This window comes from Uloborus diversus, chromosome 7 (assembly GCF_026930045.1).
Source record: "Uloborus diversus isolate 005 chromosome 7, Udiv.v.3.1, whole genome shotgun sequence".
NCBI lineage: Eukaryota > Metazoa > Arthropoda > Arachnida > Araneae > Uloboridae > Uloborus > Uloborus diversus.
In genome coordinates, this window is record NC_072737.1 from 122,454,630 (window position 1) to 122,477,711 (window position 23,082).

General features: G+C 33.3%; 1 protein-coding gene across 3 annotated transcripts in view; it reads left to right on the top strand.

Moving 5' to 3' along the window:
* The window catches only part of LOC129226587 (dachshund homolog 1-like), a 281,421-nt gene that overhangs the window by 139,371 nt on the left and 118,968 nt on the right, over positions 1-23,082 (top strand). For all 3 annotated transcript variants that reach the window (XM_054861210.1, XM_054861212.1, XM_054861211.1), the window contains exon 2: positions 22,224-22,351. In XM_054861210.1, the coding sequence (XP_054717185.1) occupies positions 22,224-22,351 (128 nt within the window). The remainder of the gene's footprint in view (positions 1-22,223; positions 22,352-23,082) is intronic.

Consider the following 23,082-nt stretch of genomic DNA (forward strand, 5'->3'; position numbering starts at 1 on the left):
AAAAAAAAGTAAATTGTAGAGTCAAATGCTACTGGGAAACAATACAATTTTTCTTTTCCTATTTTTTCTCTCGTCACCTTCTTCAAAAACTCATTGAAATTTCAGACAGATGGTATACAAGGGCTGTCGGGAAAGTGATAGGGGCACGGAGATGAGTTCCAACCTCCCTTTCTAGGTGAAATAATGAGTGGCATAACCAAACGATTCTTCAAGTTACTGATCCGGAACCTGTTTTTTTCTTTTTTGCTTTTTGCGTTACATTCGTAAAGCCATGTCAAAAACTCGTTCAAAATTCCTATAACCCAATGGAGAATGGCGTTGGAATAAGAGCAAATATTCGCTCCGTATTTAGAATCTGAGTTTAATGTTGAACAAAATTAATCTCAATAACAATAATAATATTTCTCAACATAAATTTTTATGGTAATGTAAAAAAAAATGACATATGTTCCTCCTTATTTATTTATTTATTGAGGTTAAAACCAAATTTCTTAAGCTTATTTATTTATTATCATTATTGGCATTATTTTTCTCGCTTAACGATAAAGTTGAATTAAAGAAATTTTTTATCATATTTAGTAAGCGTAAATGTGTATATGCGGTTTGGTTTTTCTTCGTAATTCAAAACTTAATGTAGCAGTTTTTATATTTTATATTCATTAAATCGTTTAATTCCTTTCCTTCATTTTCCAGTTTGTTATATATAGTAAAAGAAATTGGAAACTGGATCTCGATTTCACATTAAGCAGTGAAATGTACGCACATGTTTGTTACGTCTGGATCGTTACAAGATTTTTATTCTTTTAGTCATTTTATTTTTCTTCGCCTTTAGTTTACTAATCAAACCAAAGGGGGAAAAACACATTAGGCCATTATCATAAGTAATATAATGCGTTTTTTCATTACTTTTTTATCAACGAAACGAAACTTTCTTATTTGTCATATCTAAGTGCATTACTCTTTTTCACTTTCCTTTTTATACAACTCCACTCCCATGTACTGCGTCTTGTAACCACAATGTTCGAAGAACAAAGTAACAAGTCAGGGCAAAATATTTGTCCCCACTCCCATCCACTCCACACAGGCAGGACATAAATCACGTGATCTGACACGGGACAAGAGTTGGGGAAAAAACGGGGAGGCCGCCCTAGACTTGCGGAAAGCTCCTCGGCTTACATACGGGCGTGGGGATGAGTTGTTGTGCCGGGGCTTCCTCGAGGATTTTTTGCCTCGTCCTCCCCTTAGAGGTATGTATATCAAAAGAATGCGCCCTATGACTAGGTATGAGGGATTTCTGTGAGAGAAAATTCCCTTTTTTCGCCCTTAGACCAGAAGAATGAATTTTTAAGCATGACAACGAGAGGAATATCTATTAGAAGGCTGTCTATTGTCAGGGTTTTTCTTGCCACCCCTCTAATACTCGATGACACGAGATATTTTGGGAAACCCATCATGATTCGATTATACCCTCTATGGACTTGTCTTTCTTGCGGCAATAAAGAAGTGAGATGGATAAGATACAATGTATTCAGATGTTTTAACAAGTACTCAAACAACCTTTGCAACAATGTTTATTTTTCCCTATCTTTTCTGCTTTTTTTTTTTTTTTTTTTTGTCTGCATTTGAAATCGACGATGATTTAATTTGAATAGCGATTTCAGAACAGTTCAATATTGGCTAATAAAATGTGGTTTTATTTCATACATGTCATTAGCAAAAAAAAAAAAAGTCAGCAGACAATAATAAGTGAAAAAAAAATCTCGAACTTCAGCCAATATGAATAAAATCTTGCAGCAGATTTTAGTGGATGTTCGTGGTTTTTTTTTTTTTTTTTTTTTTTTGCTATATTTTACAAAAATATTTGAGCAACTGTATTGAGCACAAATTCTTACTTTGAAATAGTAAGCTCAAGTACATGACCACTCAAGAATCCGTTGCAAATGGAAATCTTTATTTCTGAGGAACTAAAAAATCGTTAAGTAATAATACGTAAATATTACATCTGCCAATATATTTTTTGATAGGAAAAATCATATATGTTGAATTGGTTACTACCGCTGTATTTTATTGCTAAACAACACTATAACTCCTATGGCCCAAAGTTGTAACTTTACATAAAGCTATTTTTCTTAAAAAAAAAAAAAAAGAAACTTGATTCAAAAATCTAAAAATTCAGATTTTTCGCAATACCATTAAGTTTCTATACAAAATATCATTTCTTTTTATCACAAAAACTGCCAATTGTCTACCAATGTCTTAAAATATATACAGAATTCAAGGAATTCAGATGCTTGGATTGACTAAGTGATCAAAATATTAAAAAAAAAAAAAAAGAATGAAAAACTCAGTATTAATAATTCTCTCACACTTTTGAATGTGCCCATTAAAATTCAAAACAATGCAAGAATTTGTTCTCTTAATTTAGATGGAAATGAACAAAGAAAATACGTATTTAAACGCTTACTTTAAATCACGTTTACTATTTGCAACAAATTTATAGCCTGTCCAATCAAATGTTGTAATTGATTGCTTTTTAGTGAAGTATTTTCAGCATAATTCATAAAACAGCAATTCATTTGCGTGCATGTCAACGGATGCAGCCGAATGTGTCTGCCTTGTTCCACCGTTCCGCAATCCCTTTCCCCAAAACATCTGAAATCCTCTCTTCGCCGAAGATAAATCGACCTCTGACCCAAATCGAGCCCACAAAACCGTAATAAACCACCTCGAACCATTAGTTGCAACTCCCCTAGTGGGGAACATTTCAACTTGCTATCCTCCAGCCGCTGAAGGGTCAGTTTGTCAAGCTGTCAGTCGCAGAGAGTGATCATCTGTCCGTGGACAGTGGTCATCTTGATCATAAGACTTGAACATGGATAACATAGGAAAAGAAGAAATGGAGTGGGAATAATTCTATAGAGTTTTTTGTCCCATTGCCGATCATAACATATGTAAATAAGGAGGGATATAGTCAGCTGTGTTTAATGGTGCAGAAGACGATTAGTAATAAGGGGACATGTTTTAACGGTCAACTAGGCAGCTTCAGTAATTAATATATCCTGTGAAGAAAGACTGCATATATGGACGTTATATTTATATACATTTTCCTCTATGCTTTACGATTGAATCAACTTTATTTTAACATGCTGGGAGGGTGAGGGAAGAATAGGAAAGAAGACTGCAGGCAAAGATTTATGCTCTAGACAATTAATCATTCTGATAGTATTTTTTTCCAAATCAGCAAACCAAATACTTTGTTTTTCAAGTGTAATAAAAACTATTTTCTAGTAGAAACAATTGTAGAAAGTTTTTGGAGCAGGTATAACAAAATACAATTTTGATTTCACAATGTGTTCAAAATAAAGTCATCACCAATACTTTAGAATGAACTTAATATTTTAAATTACAGTGAGAAAAATCCCAATTAATAAGTGTATACATTTTAAGTTATGCATATAAATTATGTGATTCTAAGTACGTAGAAAAAAAAAGTTGAAAGGTATTGAAGTATAAAAATGATACAAATACAGAAACGAAAAATGACAAGAAGGATTTATTTATACCTATATCTATGATCAGCAAGCACATTTCCTAAAAATTGCGCAAGAACTAATCATTTTCATTTTCTAATTAGTATCCCCAAACACGCTATTGCACAGCGAGAGATTCTTAGATCTGTTTCATATTCGTTTCCAACGCAATCCCCCCGCTGTCAGCCCCCTGCTGAAATACATTTGCCTCAAGCAGATATCGCATGATTGTGCCGCCATGCCTCAATAAAATAACAATGTTTACTTCTGGCCGAACAACAAGTGTTTCACATTCAAAAGGTCATCCCATCAAAGGGCGATGAGAAACCCTGTAATACATACACTATCTAAATAAAGAAATGGCTCTAAAATGGAGGTCACGCAAATCATGCATGGAAACGATCGTGGTCAAATGGACACGCAAGGGCTCATGGGAGGTCCAGCTGTGGCGATATTGTGATTATTTTGACCTAATGATTGGAGCCATCTAGTGCTATCGGATATTCATGACCCATAGTCCCAGTACAATCATCAGAAAATGACATTTCGTGACATTTTTTTTCATCATTGGCAGTTGCGGTATTGGATTGGTCAAACAATCTTTAATTGTTTGGTCAGAAATGGAGATGACTTTCTCCTCCTCCTTCTTCTTTACCTTTTTTTTCCACAATTGATTTTCCTTTTGCCTTGAATATAATATAGTTTAACCGATGAGATAGCTTCTTTAGATTATGACCATATATTTCCTGTAGCGCGCGTGTACACACACACATCTATAGTATATATACATATATATTTAGAGAGAGAGAAATACATATATACGTATTTTATGAGCAAGGGCGTATATAAAAGGGGGTGAAGATGAGGATACATCTCTCCCTTTCCCCGTCCGAAACCCAGAAATTATTAATAATAATAATAATAATAAAGGGATTAAAACTAACCATATCTTCCTCCTGAATTTAATCCAATCCCATCCCCGGCATGTTTTCTGGTTAAGCCACTGGGTACTACAAATATCGTCCAGAGCTAACCGAGCCTAGTTACTCGTTATGCAATTTTTTTTGTTATTGGTTGATAAAAATTCCGCAAATGTTTAACAATAAAACATTTTTAAATTTTTATTTTTTAGTAATTTATCTGGAATTTTTATTATTTATTTAGGTGATATGAATATGCAGTAGATAAGAAGCATGGAATTGCAGCATAGCATTCGCAAAATCAATTCATGTTTTCATGTGTTGCTTGTATTTATTTTTTAAGAAATACTTTCAATCTTGCATATGTAACTATATATTTGACAGATATTAAACTATTCTTAAATAAAACTTTTAAATACTATGTCATTTAAAATTTACGAAGACAAAAGATATTAAAATGTCGTTTTTGTGATGAAAATACATTTCAAAGCAAACTTTGCTTGTGTTTTATTGTTAAAATTATTTTCAATTGCTATTCTGTTAGCATATCTTTGGCAAGTATAAAATTATTCTTAACTAAAATTTTTAAATACTTTACCATTTAAAACTTTCTACTGTAAAATAATCTTAAATGTCCGTCTTTGTAACAGAAACGCATTCGGAAACAAATTTGCATGTTTGTTTTCTTTTGAAATTACTCTAATTAATGATTATATCGTCGCATCAGAGCAACACTAAGGCATCTAATCCCAGAAATAACACTAAGATATCCTACTGTTGCTATGAGGCGACATTTGCATCTCTTTGCGGACATTTATTTATTCTTAATTAGAATTTTAAAATACCGCACCATTTAAAATTTACTACAGTAAGATTATCTAAAACGCCTTTTTTTAAAATAAAACTTGCATTTCATCTGGTTTTGTTCCAAAGAAACAAAAACATATTGTTTTTCTATTTTAAGTTGCTTTCTGTTGTCAAAACATTCAGAGCAGCAGTATTAATGGAACTCAACGCTACAACCAATCAACTAGTCCCGTCTAGAAACAAGCAAGTTAACAAATAATGTTTATGCATGCATTATATCATTTTTTATTCCAGGAAGACAAAATTAAAAAGGATATGAGCATATGTTCGAGGTCACTTTATAGGATCAACGCATGCATGTTTTATTTCATGCACTGCTGATTATTTGTTTGCAGCCGGTATCTGTTGACAAAGGAGATAATTCATCAGTTCGCAGGACTAAGTTTATCTTGTTTTTGAGTCTTTCGTACTTCCCATTATTGCTGCTTTTATATATTTTTCGTGGTGAGAGATTACTTATACATTTGGTTATTGATTGAAAATATTGGTAAGAAGGTAACTGAATTAACTCAGAGCTTGAATTTAATGCTTTCGGTTGCTCAAAATATCACGTATTAGCTGTTGAAAAGGTGATTTTTACACAATGTATAGATTCCATCGATTTTACTCTGGCCCAAAGTAGTGTTTTCACAACTATTTTCTCGTTAATAAACGTCACAAATGAAATATACTTTGGTTATCACATTTGAATTTGCTTTGATTATGAATTACGCTCAGACGACTGCACTTAACTTATGAAATAATTTATGGCAATTTTTTCTCTTTTTTTTTGGTAGTAGCATAAGCAGTTGCTCAGTTTTCACCGATAGAAATAAGTAAATACAGTGCTGGCCAAATTATTAGACTAAAGAGGTTTTTTTTTGTTTTTGTTTTTGTTTTTTGTACACTATTTGTACTAAAATAGTATTTATTTACTGTTAAAGTACAGTACATATTGTACACTGATTATTACGTTATTTTAGCATAATTTAATGTTTGCAGTTGGCAGCACTGTCTGCTTTGTTTATGTTCTTTGTTTATCTATCTACCAGGAACATAACCTCAATCAGCTGAAACAGTTCACTAGTTCTTTTTATTAGTGTGTTCTGTTTTATTTAAAGTCAGTTTTAGATAATTAGTGAGTATGTGTATGTGAGTATATATAATAGTGAATATAAATAATTTTTTACCTCTTTTTTAAAGTTTAAAAATGGTGTAAATCTTGTGAAAAGTATGCCAAAAAGACTTAAAATGTTCGTCAAGAACAAGGGAATGCATACTAAATATTAGATAATTATTTCACTGTTCGTTAATGGGTCTATAGTTATGTAATTAATAAAGAATTTGCTTTTAAAACAGTCTTAGTATAATAATTTGGCCAGCACTGTAAATAAATATGTATTTGTCGAAAAAGAAGAGTTCATTCAATAGTCTGCAGAATTAAGTTGATTTCAAGTTTCTCTTTTGCTTATTTACCATTTTCATCTTGTATACTTTTGCACATATAAAATGATTTGTAAAATAAGTTTGGATATAGATCAAAAAATAGAGACAAAAAAAAAAAAAAAATCCGACCTAGAAATTGAAACATTTTGACTTTAGAAAACATTCCTAAATATATAACCATGAAAATATTCTATTCTTCTCACTATAGTGACTTTATATACTCTCATCAAATATGGTGTTCTGTAAAATCATAACTTATTTCCCGGGCTTATATGTTTTATAGATATGGCATAATTTATTCGCTCGTCAAGACTTCCATGTTCTCTATGTAATACAACTATTATGCTTATAAAATTCTTAGATACTTGCACCTTGCACGTACTTTGAAATCAGAAGAAAAAAAATTCATGAAGTTTTATCTCTAAATCTGAAAAAAAAAATGGTTTCATACCGATAGCCATCCAGCAACGAAACAATTTTTCTTTTATTATATTTTTTAAATTTTGTATTTATGTGCAAATATAACAATTCCAATACACAAACGCGAATAGGAATACGTTGAAACTGTCCCAACTTTTTTTAAAAGTAAACTTACTAAAAGGTAAAAAGAATAAGTTTACTAAAAAATAAACTTATTATTTCAAAATATTAAAATAGTTTGCAAATAATTTATAAGAAAACATATCCAACTTTTTTTAAAAGCAAAGATTTTGTTGAGATAATTAAGATCACAGTTTTCCAAGTTTTGTGTCAGTTTGCTATCAAATGATAAGAATAAACATCACCAAATTTGCTTGCAAGGTGGGCGGATGTAGTAGTAAAAACATATTTCTTCAAATGATTGCATTAAGTTTAACTTGAAACTTAAACGATCATAATGAGAAAGAGAGGTTCCCCTACACATAAAATTTCCTCACAATTGTTAAACATTCCAAACAAAGCCAGGTGGAATTTTCAAAAACATTACTTCATTTGTAACGGGCACTTCAATGTGCTGTCCTGCTCTTTAAAGACTTTTATCGCTTCCAATCTTTTAAACCCGGAACGAAAAAAAACAAAAAGAATAAGAAAAGCCAATGCACGAGAAGTGTAAAATCCTTGGAATGGTAGCCACCCACCCATCCAGAAAGACGTAATTCAGCCGTTTTAAGCCCCGTGTGGTCCATTCGGGCAGTAAAACACAAGCTCTTTTGCGACTGAGTTTTTGTCTCCAGACTCATTTTACGGTCTGTAGCAAAAGAAAAGGAATGTTCTGGCTATTTAGTTGGTGTTGATGTCTGTATTTCCGCGAGCAGTTTTAGCGCCGGCGTCAAGCCAAATAAAACCGTTCGGTGAAGCTGTAAAAGTTTTATGTGGCTTTTCACGGACGATCTTTTTTGCCATCCATGGCTGAAGATGTTCAGGAGCTTAGACCTTTTATTGGTACCAAAGACCGTACGGTTTAATTTCTTGTGCGGCCCTTGTGGCCTTGAAACTGTTGCTTGCTTTATATTCCACCGTATCGGTAATCCTTAAGTCATTTTAGAGAAGTATTTCAGACGTTGCTTGGATTATAAATCACTGCGACATTGATAATTATGCGTTTTTTAATGGGGCATACCACTTAAATCCTCGTGTGGATCTTATAACTTTGTAACTGTTGCTCTAATTTCATTAAAATTCTCTCTTTGATACTTTGGACATCTTTCTTTATATATTTGTTACTTTGTACAAATTATAAAGTTCAGTGACTTTTACATGAATACACTGTCATGGGCAGGAAAAGGGTAGTAACTGCAAGCTTTTTTTTATTATTATTATTTGTCTCTTTTGTGCTTTAACTTTGTTGTACACTAGTGGTACCCGCACGGTTTTGACCGTAGTTGAAAATTAATGATAATTTCGTAATTTTCTCGTCCATCTTATGATAATTTTGCTCCGGAAAATGTCCTTAAAATTGAAACAGAAAAAGAACAAAATGAATTTTCGAAAAATCGATTCGAGGTGCTCACCCCCATGCTACAAACTATGTGTCAAATTTCATGAAAATCGGCCGTGCGGTCTAGGCGCTATGCGCGTCACAGAGAATCCAGACATCCAGACAGAGAGACTTTGAGCTTTATTATTAGTAAAGAAGCTTGCTCATTTTTTGCTGAAAAAAAAAGCGCAAAAACAATGTCTAACCCCATCATTTTCCTATTGTTTGTATTTAATTCCAAACGTGTTCTGTACGTGTTCTGTTAAACATCTCGATTTCAGCAGATACTGCTGTTTACCTGTCCGCGGCACTACATTCTCCCAATAAGCATTTCTAATTCATTTCTTGTATAACCACAGTCACTTTGAAACTAATTCTTATTTTATTTATTTCCTATTGATGGTTTATTGCTGATTCGAACAATAATTCGAGCCTGAGTAAAATAATACAAAACTGCTTTTAAATTACTTGTATTGCAAAGTATTGCACAATTACTAGCAATAAAGAAATATTTTTAATATGGAAAATTCTCTACCTACCAGAGCCAAAAGGACGTAAGTCCAAAAATTGCGATTTTCTGTTTATTAGTGCATTGTCTGTAGAAACTCATTCAGCATCGAGCCATGTAAACATAGTTCTTTAAAAAGAATCCTTTTCAATTTTTTACCTGGGTTAAAAGAGCGCGTGTCCCATCTTTTGCATGCTCCAGGAAAAAGTTTTACTTATCTCCTGTAAAATTATCATGATAAGATTTACATTCTTCTGACTCTGAGATACAGAATTTTCTTTGGTGTCTCGGGGTCTTGAAACCATTGCCATCCGTTTTCAAGTTTTCTGTTAACTCTTAGCTTTAATTAAATACAAATATTTATGAGTTGAATACAAATTGCTATTTTTCGGAAGACAACACTTCGTCAATGAGCATTACTTATCCAGGGATCTGGCATATATCAGAACCTGAAGCTTAAATAGCTGATTTTTCAAATTAAGCTTTTTTTCCTCTTTGACTCCATAATTTTAATTTTTTAGGGTTTTTTTACCCTTTGACTAGCTATTTCTTCTTCTTTTTTTAAACCTGTTTTAGTTGTTATTGTTTAAATCTGTAGAATTGTAAAAACTTTTCATTTTAAAAATGGCTGAAAAAATTAAATATTTACCTTTTATTCTTTGGAAATTGTGAAGTTCTTTGTGTCTTTAAACTCTTTAGAGCAAAACTTGATTTCAAAAATAGTTTTAATTGTCAATGTAACGCTAGCGCTGTTGCGATCTCTAAATAAAATCCAACAACAGTACAATCCAGAAAAAAAAAATCTCACCGGTAGAGTTTTACTTATTATAAATTTATCATTCTGGTTACCAGTTACAGCTCATTTGCATACATTCCTTACAAAATTACGTCTTAAAAATATTTTTTGTTTTGGAAAATGTTAATCAAAAGTTATGTCCTAAAACTTACTCTTTGAATTTATTTCATGAAACATTTAGTGCTAATTAGAGAAATTTAATCGACATAACTATATTAAAAACAATTTCCTTCTCTGTACGGAAAATTTCCGGCAAGAATTCCTGTATTTCTGGAGAAATGAAAGTTATTTCACTGCCTGCTCAACTTTGCCACCTAAGCATAAATATAATCCCTATAACTCTCGCCTGGAAATTGATGAAGGACATTTCTTGGGTCTACTTTCGAAAAATTTCTAGGGAATCCAACCAGAAGATAATTTCGCGTCATCTAGCTGTCCATAATATTCAGATTTAATTAATTGTCGCGGCGGAATCTCTAGCCAGTCATCTTTTCTTCGCGAATTACATTTTCATTCCATATTAAAAGCACTTTAAAAGAGAACGTCGGCACTTTCACCTTCCATCCCCTTTCCATGCCCATTTAAGAATCGGAATTCCGCTGCAGAATAATCACTAACGGGAAGACTTTTATTTGCGGAAGAAGGGCGAAAAGATGGAAGAGCACAGGCACAAGTGTTTGTCGTCACCAACTGAGAAAATTTCTCCAGTTCAATCCACGGGAGCTTAAGTCCCTTCCGGATTGGGCATAGCTCCAAAACAGTAAGCAAGTTCCTTGCACAAACATTGTGGAATCGGCTGCAACAATGCCGGGGCATCGAAAAGACAAATTAATTAACAAGTTTTCCAAAACGGTTTTCGCATGCCGGTTAATCTACATCAACAGAAGGGTGTGCGAGGGAAATGAGGAGACCCCTGATTAATTCGATTCCAAGTCCGAAAAGGCTCGTGGTTGAAAGAGTTGAGGAAAATGATCGCAAAACATAAAGCTGCTGCTGCAACTCTTATCCCTTAGCCCGACCCCGCAATAGCTCTTATTGTGAATTGATGACAAAGGAAAATGTTGCCCGAAACTTCTGTTTCTCTGCAGTTGATTATGAGAAGGAGCTTTCTTATTCAATGCGTTGTATACTGATTCTCTAATTAGATATTGTATTTCATGAGACTAAATTGCTTTTGAAAAATAATAAATACTTCCATAATGCTTGATAGTTGATGACTAGAGGCGTCTTCCAATAATTCTCTGTCGGATCTTGAAATTCAGAAGAAGTTGACAATAATCAGATTAAGATAAAAGTTTAGTGTTGAAACTCATATCTGTTAGCTCATAAATGGTAGCAGAGAAGGACAAAACTTTTCTTTAACTTGATTAGGAAAGGAAGGTATGCTATTTACGTCTAATAAATTATGCACTGACTCTCATAAAAAATTACGAGACTTCATAGTATGCCGTGAAAAGTTTAAGAAACAGGCCAAATATGAGGTTATTACTGGAACTTTTACATTTTAGTTTTTCCTGAGAATCGATTAAAACAAAAGTAAAAGATTTTGTTTTTCTGAAATATGCTATAAACATTTCATTACTTTGTTATTATAAGCATTAAAATGTAATAGTTTATACTTGAGATATCTTGTAATTAATTCAATTTCTAAGAAGCTCATTTATGCTAAAAACTTTGTCTCAAAACACAAACACAAGACAACAAACACACTCGATTGAGCAATAACTTTGAAATAAGTCGAACTCATAGAATATGTCATGATAGGGATAATTTACTTGAATTAATTGTGATAGTGATCATAAATATAAGTTATATGTTAAATTTTGTTTTGATGTCCTATTTGCATTGATGTTAAAATTGTATAAATGTCATTTAGTAGAGCTAGAGAATAATCGATTTCACTTTCATTCGATATATATAATTGGGTTTGATAGAATTTAATTTTACTAATATTTTGCCGTAAAATGTTAGTTTTTCCGTTCGTTTGTACCAAAAAGATCTTTTGGCGAACATTTTACATCAGTTTCACAATTAATTGTGAAAAATAAAATTCGTGAAAACTTTATTGCTATCAATTTCCTGAAAAAATGAATAGGAATGTTGTTGTCTTGTGCCAACTAAACTAACAATTTGGGGTGCGTTGCTCCACTTTTCCAACTGTATCGTGATTTGGTGTTGAGTTCGACTTCCACAGTACACACATGCCATAGTGACCCGTTTATAGGGTATGCATCCATTCCCAGCACAACACATTCACACAAAGAAAAGACAAGAGAACGAAAGCCTACCTCGGGGGGGGGGGGCATGGCGCAGACTGCGCCATTGAAATTTTTAAAGGGGTTATTATGAGGAGCATTTTTCTCATTTTTAGGAGGGGCTCTTGCTTTTGTTGAGGGGGGGCTTTGCAATATTTAGGGAGGAGGTGCGCCCCTGATTTTAAGGGGGTTGGCACCCCTGGAGAAAGTACATCCATGCTCGAGCCAGGATTTAAATCCGGGACCTCCCCATCGTAGTCAGACTTCGGACCACTAGACAAGGCGGTCGGCAATGAATAGTAATTAATGAAGTAATTAAAATAATATCTTGTAACCTATTTTTAACAAGAAACTTTTTAAATGCAGTGAGTAAGTTGCGTACAGATGCTTGGTCATTAATAGGAGGTTAAGGGCTTTATACAAATTTACTTTTAGCTTCTGTTATGAAATAAATTTGTTTCATTGATATTTAATCATTTTATTTCACAAAAAGGCTTTATTTCTGTTTAAGTAATGCTTACTCGTTTATTGATAAATTAAATCTTTAAAATTCACTGTTCTAGAAACATAGAACAATCAAGAAGCGGTTAACACTTTATCATGCGCCAACGCTGCTTTTAAAGTTTATAATCTGAAAGCAAATCTTGTCATTTTGCGGACACACCATCTTCATTTACAAAAATAATATTAGATCAATTCTCTGAAGATGACAAACGACTCAATGTTATTGTTACAGAGAAATATATTTTTATGTCCCACCAATTAAATGATAATATAATAGGAAGTAAATAATCATCACACATTCAATCTAGAGCTAGAAAGCATAAGTATCAAAAGATAAAATCCGAATTCTCTAATGCGAGAAATATTTGCAAACGGCGCTTTTGAATTCTGAGTGCAAACAAATTGATTCTTTTAACTTCAAGACGAAATTTTGTGGCTAAAGTAGAAATGAAACTAGTGAATGAATAAGCTCTCAAGCTAAAATGCGTATTGGTTGGTTTTTCTCCACCAAATGATCATCAATGCTCCAGATCTTGGGAGTTGCTTCATATCAGTTTGCAAAGGAATTTTTGACACAGCAAACATCGTTCGAAATTCTATTCATTCGAGGATCTGCATCTGGAGGCTCTTTTATGAGAAAATAGTAAAGGTGGAGCGTCAGGGATTATATCCCATTCTATCCCTTTCTTTACTTGGTCTTACTGTCGGAGCGATACATTCACTGCGACCGCGATAAATGAATTCTCTGCGTTGTCGACTCTGGAAGGAATTAAGGGTCGATGGAGGAAGGACGGGAGGCTTCAACTGTCTAAAATTCCGTCCAGAGGAAAAGATTGATTTTCGAAATTTTTAATTGTTTAGATTAAACCCAAATCTCTTTCTATCTTCCAGGGAGAAAGCTTGCTTTCACTGTCCTTTCCAGAAACGATTCTTAAATCTTTGAAAGTTGGGAATTGCACTCCGCTTCTCGGACACAAAGACGCATTCATATGGAAAGAGGAAAAGTGGAGGCTTTGTACCCCGAGGGAAATCTCATTTATCATCTTTGGGAAGGAACATTGCAGTTTTAAAACTAATGAAGAGATCATGGTATAAAAATTAAGTTAATTAAATAACTATGTATATCTCGTATGGTATGCATTTACACCTCTCGCGGGAAATGTGGACTTCTGGCAAGTGTTTGCTCCACTAGCAGTATGGAATACGTGGGAAACATTATCATGAGTTCGTGATTTACTATCCGAATCAATAAACTAATGCCATTTCTGTTCGGAAGATCTGCCGGGTTAAACAATACTAGAGATTTTATATATTTTCATTTACACTTTTCAATAGGTGAATTCTGGTAAATGCTTGCTTCAATGGAAGCACGGAATACACAGGGAGAAATATCGTGAATTTTTGATTTGCTATCTGAATCAATAAACTAATGCCATTTCAGTTGTGAAGATCTGCATGGTTAAGGAATAACAGATTTTTATAATAAAATTTGATAAATAAAATAAAATAAATAATAATAACAACTAACAATGATGATGGAAAAACTGTTATTTATTTACTACTTAATAAACGTAACTTAGATATTTAGTTACTTTTAAATATTAGGGTCAAAATCCTTCTAGATATACCTACTATACATCAACGACTTATATTTTCCGATTCCGCTGTTATCGAGGGACAACAGAGCACCTTCTTTTGGGTAGGTCAAAGTTCAAAGCAGAGTAGAGTAGCGCCATCTATTAGAATAACGCTTAAATACCGTGCATTCATTAACTGAAGCGTGTAACAAGACTCATAGTTTTTATGTATATACATTATTTTAAAAAATAATTTTACCTCAATGCAAAAGGATAAAGATAAATACGTAATAAATACTGCTAATAAGAAAACTTAACTCCAAACGATGTGTTTCCTAACCTCCTAGTCCCCCAAAGGCAACAAGTTAGATGCATCTCGAAGGCATTCAGATTTTCAGTTTGGAGACAATATACCTTCACAAAATCCTCATTTTTTCCCCTATTACTGTTTACTAATATTCTGCAACAACTAAATAGTAATTCGGATGATACGCAGGAGTTTTTGTCATTAGTGGGGAATATTTTTTAAACAAAAATCGAAGGGAAAAAAAAAAAGAAAAAAAAATCATGTAAATGTTGTTTTTTGACAGCGGTATTCACGTTGCAGTGAAACATGTTTGACTGCTCTCCGAAAATTATTAAGTTTTGGTTTGTTTTAAAATATCTGCGAAATTGGATTGAAAAAATGATAATGCAAATAGTCTTTGTAACTTTGAAATGAAATATGCAATACAACCTCGATTATCCGAAACTCTTTTATCCGGAACCTCGTTTAACCAATGTTGGTTTCCTTGAATTCCTTTCGCTAAGTAAACACGATTTTTTAAAATCAAAGGGAAAACTCCTGTAAATGTTGTTTCTTTGCAGCAGTAATCAGGTTGCAGTGAAAAAGTTTGAATACTCTCCAAAAATTGTTAAGTTTTTGGTTTGTTTTAAAATATCTGCGAAATTGGATTGAAAAAATGCTAATGCAAATAATTTTTGTAACTTTGAAATGAAATATGCAGTACAGCCTCGATTATTCAAAATTCTTTTAACCGGAACCTCGTTTAACCGACGTTGGTTCCTTGATTTCCTTTTCGTAAGTGAACACGATTTTTGAAATACTTCCGAAGAAATTGTCTTCATTTGAGTTTTCTCTCTCTGTATTAAGCATTTGTAGAACAGAAAAAAAAAAACACTAAGAATCTGTTTGTTTAATATTACATGGTATCAACTTAACCTAAGCCTTAACCTATCTTAATTAATCTGAAATAATTACTTAAGCACCTTATACGAAAGTTGAAAGCTAACCATAAAAATTTAGTTTTCTGCATAAAAAACATTTTTTTACGAATAACTCAAAAAAAGAAAAAAAAGACAGGTTCCCTCACTCACTTTTGTTGAATAATATCTGTCGGATGCTTTTTCATTGGACTCGCAGTTACGGAAGCAAACGCACTCGAAAATTAAATCACTAGTATTAATTTAACCCTCTATCAACTGTACCCAATCTCTCATATTGGGTATAAGTATAAATAATCCTTTCAAATAAAAACATATTTTCGTGCACAAAAGTGTTGCTTCTGAAGATGAAATAAAATGCCGTTTTAAAGTCCTTACTTTAAGATACTTTCCCCATTACTATTCTCCATTAAGTACTTTCTAAAGTTCAAAACAAGTACAACTGCTTCTTGTGAGAAAAAGATTACTTTTGTTAATTTAAAAATTTTTTTTTATCAAAATGATCTGAAAAGCAAATATACATCTGTACGGTAAAGGACACTAAGCCACAAAAACTAAATTTTCCCTGAGATGAGTTTAGGATTTCAATTTTCGATTATTCGTATTACTGGATTGTAATTTATGAATTTATAAAACAAAGAATTGTTCATAAAAATCATAGTGCTTTATAACTTTGAATGGGGTATGAAAAGTTGAACAGTGATGGTGCTTCAATCTTAATTTATTTTTTAATGGTCCTTTACCCCCCAGGTACAGGTATAAAGGAACTAAAAGATTCTTCACTTTTTCTTCTGCGTTTCAAGGCACTGAAACTAAGCAAGCCGAGACAAATTGAGCCATTTAATATGCGAACAACCCCTTTCAATTACTTTCCATTCGACAGCCTTCAAGAATAAAAGAAACAAAAGAAACATAAATGGAATCCACAAGTTGCTTTCGAGGACCTGTTGATGGGCGACTATTGAATTAGAGTGGAAATAGAGAGGAAACTGAATCACAAGAAGCAAAAACATTCACTGACATCCCGGCAGAGGGCGCCGCGAGCAATCGGCATCAGCTTCCACAGATGTCACCAGCAGGAGCAATAGAAATCGTCTTCATAGATCGTTTCTTCGTCTGTGAAATGGGAGGGAGGCACGCTCAAGGAGACTTGCGGAAGAGCAGACGGTAGAGAAAACGTTTCTCCGACGGATCGGTGGTTTTCTTTTCTCGAAGACGATTTCCAATTCTCCCGCCGTACTTCAGAACAATTAAGAATACATTTAAATTAGCAGGGAAAAGGCTGTTAAAACGTTATTTATTTCGTAGGTTTAGGATGCGAGTTTTGGTAATTTATTCACTTTTTCGTATCAATTGTGTTCCACATTGGTCTTGTTAATCACACTTTCAACTGAAATGTCATTCTGATAATCATAACCGTGCAGCGTTTAAATACTTTTTTGTTTTCGGTTTCAAAACATAATAAGGGATACTTATTGAAAATTGAATGAATTTCTTAGTGTATTCATGAATGCTTTTTAAACTAGACTAAAAATTTAATGAAGTTTGACGAAAGGATTTCCTTTTGTGTAAGCAATTGATACTTTTTACCTTCATTTTGTCTTTTCTTTTTAAATTTGATTTAATTTATTTATTTATATTTCTGTTTGTTCCAGTTGGAAAAAAATATATTAGCATTTTTCTAGCTCAAAAAAAAATACTTATTATTATTTTTTTTTAGTTCGGAAAACAATCCTGTTGTATAAAACATAATGAGTGCGCTACAAATAGTACATGGTTTTTAATTCATTTCTAATTGTCGTATTGGGAGAACTACTTATTCCTAGTACATGTAGATTATGTATATATTGCAAAAAACGCGAGTAGTTGAATTTAAAGAGATTTTTTAGTTAGTATATCGTGCTGGGACTAGAAAATGGATAAAATGTGTTTTTCCAAAGTAAAATGTGGCAGTCTAATAGAATGTCATTCCAAACAATCATTTTCTTTTCCACAAAGCAACTTATAAAGATATTATTCACTTTAAAATGCTACTGACTGCGTTTGAAATAAAACAATAGAGCAAATGGACTTTTGCCATTTGAGTGCCGTTCTATACGCGTGTCATGCTGCGTTTTGTAATCGATTTCATCTAACATTGTAGGAAAATGTTTTATGGCTCCTACTTTGTACTAATGCTTTGAACGTGTCGAAATATCCAACAGTGTGTAAGAATTCATTTAGAAATCAACTCTTGTTTTCTGTATTGCAGTTTAAAACGACTACGGAACTAGAAAAATCAGTATTCCTTCATTTTATTACTCGCTCAGTGTTAACTTTTCTCAATAACTTTTCCAAATGTTAGGTAGTCGTAGTTTTATCTCATAATTTATTTCAGTCTGTTTTCAAAGTAATTAAAGGTTATCAGTGGAACCCCAATTTTACGTTTATCAAGGGACTGGATTTAAAAAACATAAAATACGGGAAAAACGCAAAAAGTGGGAAAAACATAGCAACAAAATTGATGATGGGACAAGATGAAAAACGTACAATTCGGGGAAAACTTAGTTTCGGCGATCGTAAAATCGGGGTTTCACTGTAGTTAAAAATTAATTTTATCAAAATTTATAGCTATCTTGCGTTACAGATACTTGAATGCACCAATTTCGTGCAGCATTAGTTGTTTAAGCATCAATAAAAAAGAGTGAATTAAAGTTGCAAAATATTCCATGAACAAATTTCAGATATCAATGAAATTTTTAAAATTGAAATGAGTTTAAGACCCAGTTTACAATAAAAACTCGAAAATATAGAATATATATCGAATTTGTATTACGATACGAAAATTTTAATAATGCACAAATAGCGAAAAAACTAAGAATGAGCTCAGTACATTAAGATCAATATACGGAATAAGTTCCGTATACACCTTGAAAATATACGGAATAAGTTCCAATATACCAGCTGGAATATTTTTCTTTATTGTTCAATTTAGTGACATTCAAACTTTGGCAAAAAAGAAATTGAAGATTTATATTGATAAAATTTGAGATAGAGATTCAACGCATGAACACCAATTGGTGCTTCAATTTCAAGTAAACCCAACACACTTTCTATTCCGAGCAATTTTGGAAAAAATAAGTGATGGTAAAAAAAATATAAATAAAAGTGCAGAATTATTGTGAAAAAAAATGCAAGAAAAAAAAAAGTGTCTGTCGAACGTGAAATGCGGAAGCAAGGAAGATAGCACGGAAAAACGTTAAGCCTATTGTTTTGAGAAGCAATCTACCAAAAGAAGGGGGGAGCATCAATTTGTTCCATCCCTTAACCGATGTCATAAACAAGGAAAGGAGGAAAAAAACGAGTGCCTTTTTCATCCCACCTTAGATTGAGAAGAAAAAGGAAGAAAAATATGAAGTCTATATCGGTAGAAAGTTGCACAAGTGGGGACGCAGTCTACACCTGCCCGTATCTTATTCGCCAATTTTGCAGAAAGGAATCGATTTCGCCTCGCAAAACGAAATTATCCTCCATGCAGATGAGATCGGCTGAGAAGAGAGAAAGCCCAGAATATGAAAGGAGGAACGAAAAACCCTTTTTACACCGACAGAGATATTGCCAATTACCGGCGCTGGGCTCAGAAACAGCGTATTAAAGCCGCGGGCACGCAACAAGTCTCAAATTCTGAAACGCAATTTGTATGCTTCCATGAAAGATTTATGCACTGCACATAGCGAAAGGGAAGGACCCGCGCACGTCCGCGCACGCCAATAAAATTTGTGCAGCGGGTGTAGGTGGCCTGGCAATCAGTCGAAGACAATACCTCGACAGCGAAATTAAGTTAATAATGTCTTCCCCTTTCGCTGTGTTATAAACTATTAGGCTATCGGTGTCGGTGCTGATTATCTGCGTGTTTCATCATTCGTCAAAAGTTTGTTTGCTGCGTAATGAGCGCCGCATCTTCTCCAGTTACCAGTCTGTGGGAACCAGAACCCCTGTTCATCTTAAATCACTGCTTGCCGATTAGTGGCGCGTTGTTGGTAGCGAACCCGTCTCATTATATCACGTCGCCAGCACTTGTTGGTTCCGCTTACAAACTTATGGGACAGTTGCCGGTTTCTGGGAGAGATAGAAAGAGAGAGACCGCGCAAAAAATCAACAACCATTCCTCCTCGCGATGGTCTTGATGAATGATGGCATGTGAGGTAATTTCGAAGCAGTGTAAATGCCAGCTTTTGCGCGTAAAGGGTCGTTAAAAATCGCCTGTCAGGCACGGGGGCGAGTTAATCAGTCGAACGAGCTATTTTCCCTCCCCCTCCTACCGCCTCCCCTCCCCTCATAATTACTAAAATAAATAGTCGAGTTGTTAGTCGTGCCGGGCTGACACTTGTTGTCTGATCTCAACCAGGGATCGGATTCGCTCGCGTGAAACTCGAGGCACGCGAGCAGCCTCCTTGGAACACAAAAAGCGGAAATGAGCCCACCCTCTCACCTCACTTCTCGAACATCCCACCACACCATCCACACCCATGCCAGATAAAAGAGTTTGCAAACTGGATCCATGTCCTGAAGATGGTGGCGAAGGAAGGCGGAAATTCAGAAGCTCTGTTCGGCCAACATGACTCGATCACCTGTCAGCAAGGAATTATTCATTTTCTCCCTTATGATAAATCTTCCGAAATCCTGTAAAACTGCAGTCTTGGATTACATTTTTGTTTTGAGTATCTTCCAAAATTAGTTGTAACGTTGCACTGAAAAAATAAAATCATTTTCTTCCCTTCAAATAGCGTGCACCAAATTGAATAAAATCAAAGTTCGTGTTCATTATTTGTGAAATTAATTTTGTTTGATCAAATTGCATCACCTATATTCCAAGAATTACACTTTTTTCTTCTCAATGATAAAGCTCTCGAAACCCTGTAATATTATACTCTCAGATTATATTTTCGTAAAACGAGACTTCAAAAACAAGTTGATTGCACTCTCGGTTTATATTTTCGTAAACATTGTAAAATTACTCTCGAATTGCATTTTTGTAAAGGATTTCCTCAAAAATGAGTTGAAAAATTATTCTTGGATCATACCTTTGTAAAAGCAATCTTCAAAAATGAATTGTTAAATTACTCTCGGATTAAATTTGTTCAAAAAAAAAATCCTCAAAAATGATTAAAGTTCGACTCTCTTATTATATTTTTGTAAAAAGGATCTCTAAAAATAAGTTGGACTCGTTTTTGAAGATTTTATTCTCTTAAATTAGACTTATTATGAGAAAAATACAACAAAAGTTTCTTTCCTTTAAATGCAACAAATCGAATAAAATCGGTGTTCGTATTCATTGTTAGGGAAATTAATTGCTGGAAATTTCCCTTAAAAAGAGTGTTTTCGGAGTTTCATAGTGCATTTTATATTTTTAAAAATTGAACGAAATTATGTTTTTGATTATATCAAATCAAAATTGTATATCAAATAACTACATGATTAAAAAATTAAGTCAGGTTTTCAGCAGTGTTGTACTATAAACTAATGTGACTTTTAACTTTAATTCATATGAGCTTCGACTCTCCAATGATAATCCATCTCCTAAATAAATATTTCTTCTTTGTACGAATTTTACAAACAATGCAAATGCTATTACTTTACTTAAAATATTTTTTTATATTTTATTTATATGTTTATTTAATTTATTTTTTATTGATTTATTTTTTTATATATTTCATGTTATTTATTTAAAAATACATTTTTTTTAAATTTTATTTATTTTTTTCCTTCATTTAGTTTTTTGAACTATTGCTAATACAACACTGAGAGATATTTAAATGCTCAGAACAATGAAATGTATATGTTATTTTAATGTGATTACGACGACACATTTCTCTCTTTTCCCCGAAAAATGTTTTCTATAGGGATTGAGAATTTGTATTTTTTATTTTTAGTAGTGCAAAAAATAAACAAAAAGAAAAAAAGCAGTAAATTTTTTCCTCCAAAACAATTTTCAATAAAAATTAATTTTACATAATTTTCTAGAGTTAAAAGCTTTGTTTCAAAATTTTTATTAGAAAAATGTACTTTTGTTTTAAAAAACGAGGTTTTTATTCTTCCGCTTTTTTTGACTAAAATACATAAAATAGCATGCTTAATGATATTTTTAGTAACAAAAAAGAGGAATACTAAAAATTCATCTTTTTGGTTACTAAAAATCTCATCAAGCATGCTATCTTATGAAACATATTTGAATGTTCAGTAAGTTACCTTCAGTAAATTAGCTGGCTTTGTATTTCATGTATTTCTGCCTTAGCCCTGGTTATAGGGTGTAACTTACTGAATATACCTGCCTTGCCTTCAATATTCGAGTTGTACCGAACCATTGCTTCGGTCACTCGTCTGGTCAGTGCTAATTCTGCATTAGCTATCAGTTTGTTTGGCACTCTTGGCTTCCTTAGGAGGTTTTCCACCTCCAACTCAGTCACTCCTATGCCTGGCTGATGAGTGTTAATAAGCACGAAACTGCAATCCTCGGTTGGAACTGACTGAGCTGGCGGTGTATTTCATATATTTGAATGTATATTTTTTTACTGTTTAGATGATGACTCGTAGTAAAAGAGGTTTGTATAAATGTTCTTTGCTATCTCTAACATGTTTTATTGTGAATCGATTTCGAGGTTTCTGTTGTTATTCTTGTAGGCCCGGGAGGCCACCGAAGCGAGCAACTATGGTAGGCATGAATCCTAATGGCACGAGCCACGGCATGCTTCTCAAGAAGTCACGCATGGATGGCGAATACACAGGCTACGAGAACGGACACATAACAGGTAAAACTCAAATTCCATATTTACTTTTTCTTATTTACAGTGAAACCCAGATTTTACGTTCCCCGAAACTACGTTTTTCCGCATTTAATTTTTTTTTAATCTAATCCCATCATCAGCTTTTCTGCTATGTTTTTCCCGCTTGTTACGTTTTTCCCGTAATTTATGTTTTTTTCGTATTCTACGTTTTTTAACCCAGTCCCTTGAGAATCGTAAAGTAGGGGTTTCGTTATATCTATATCTGCAGTGAAACTCCAAATATGCGTTTGCCCCGCATTTTACGTTTTTCATCGTGTCCCATCATCAGTTTTACAGCTGTATTTCCCGTATTTTACGTTTATTAACCCAGTCCATTGAGAGACATAAAATTGGGGTTTTATTGTATCTATATATGTAATGAAACCCCGAATCTACGTTTTCCCCGCATTTTACGTTTTTTATCGACTCCCACCATCCGTTTTACAGCTATGTGTTTCCCTTATTTTACGTTTTTTTACCCGAGTCCATTGAGAAACGTAAAATCAGTGTTTCACTGTAATTGCAGCCATTATGTATCTTTGTACAAAGTATCAACTTTCTGAATGAAAAAACTGATATTTAAAAAATAAACATTTGTACTAGTTGCGGGTGTGACTCTCTCGTCAACAACATGTGTTAAATAATATTTTTCAAATACAAAAGAACTTTTTGGGAGTTTATTCTTTATATTCAGATACACATTGATTAGTTATATT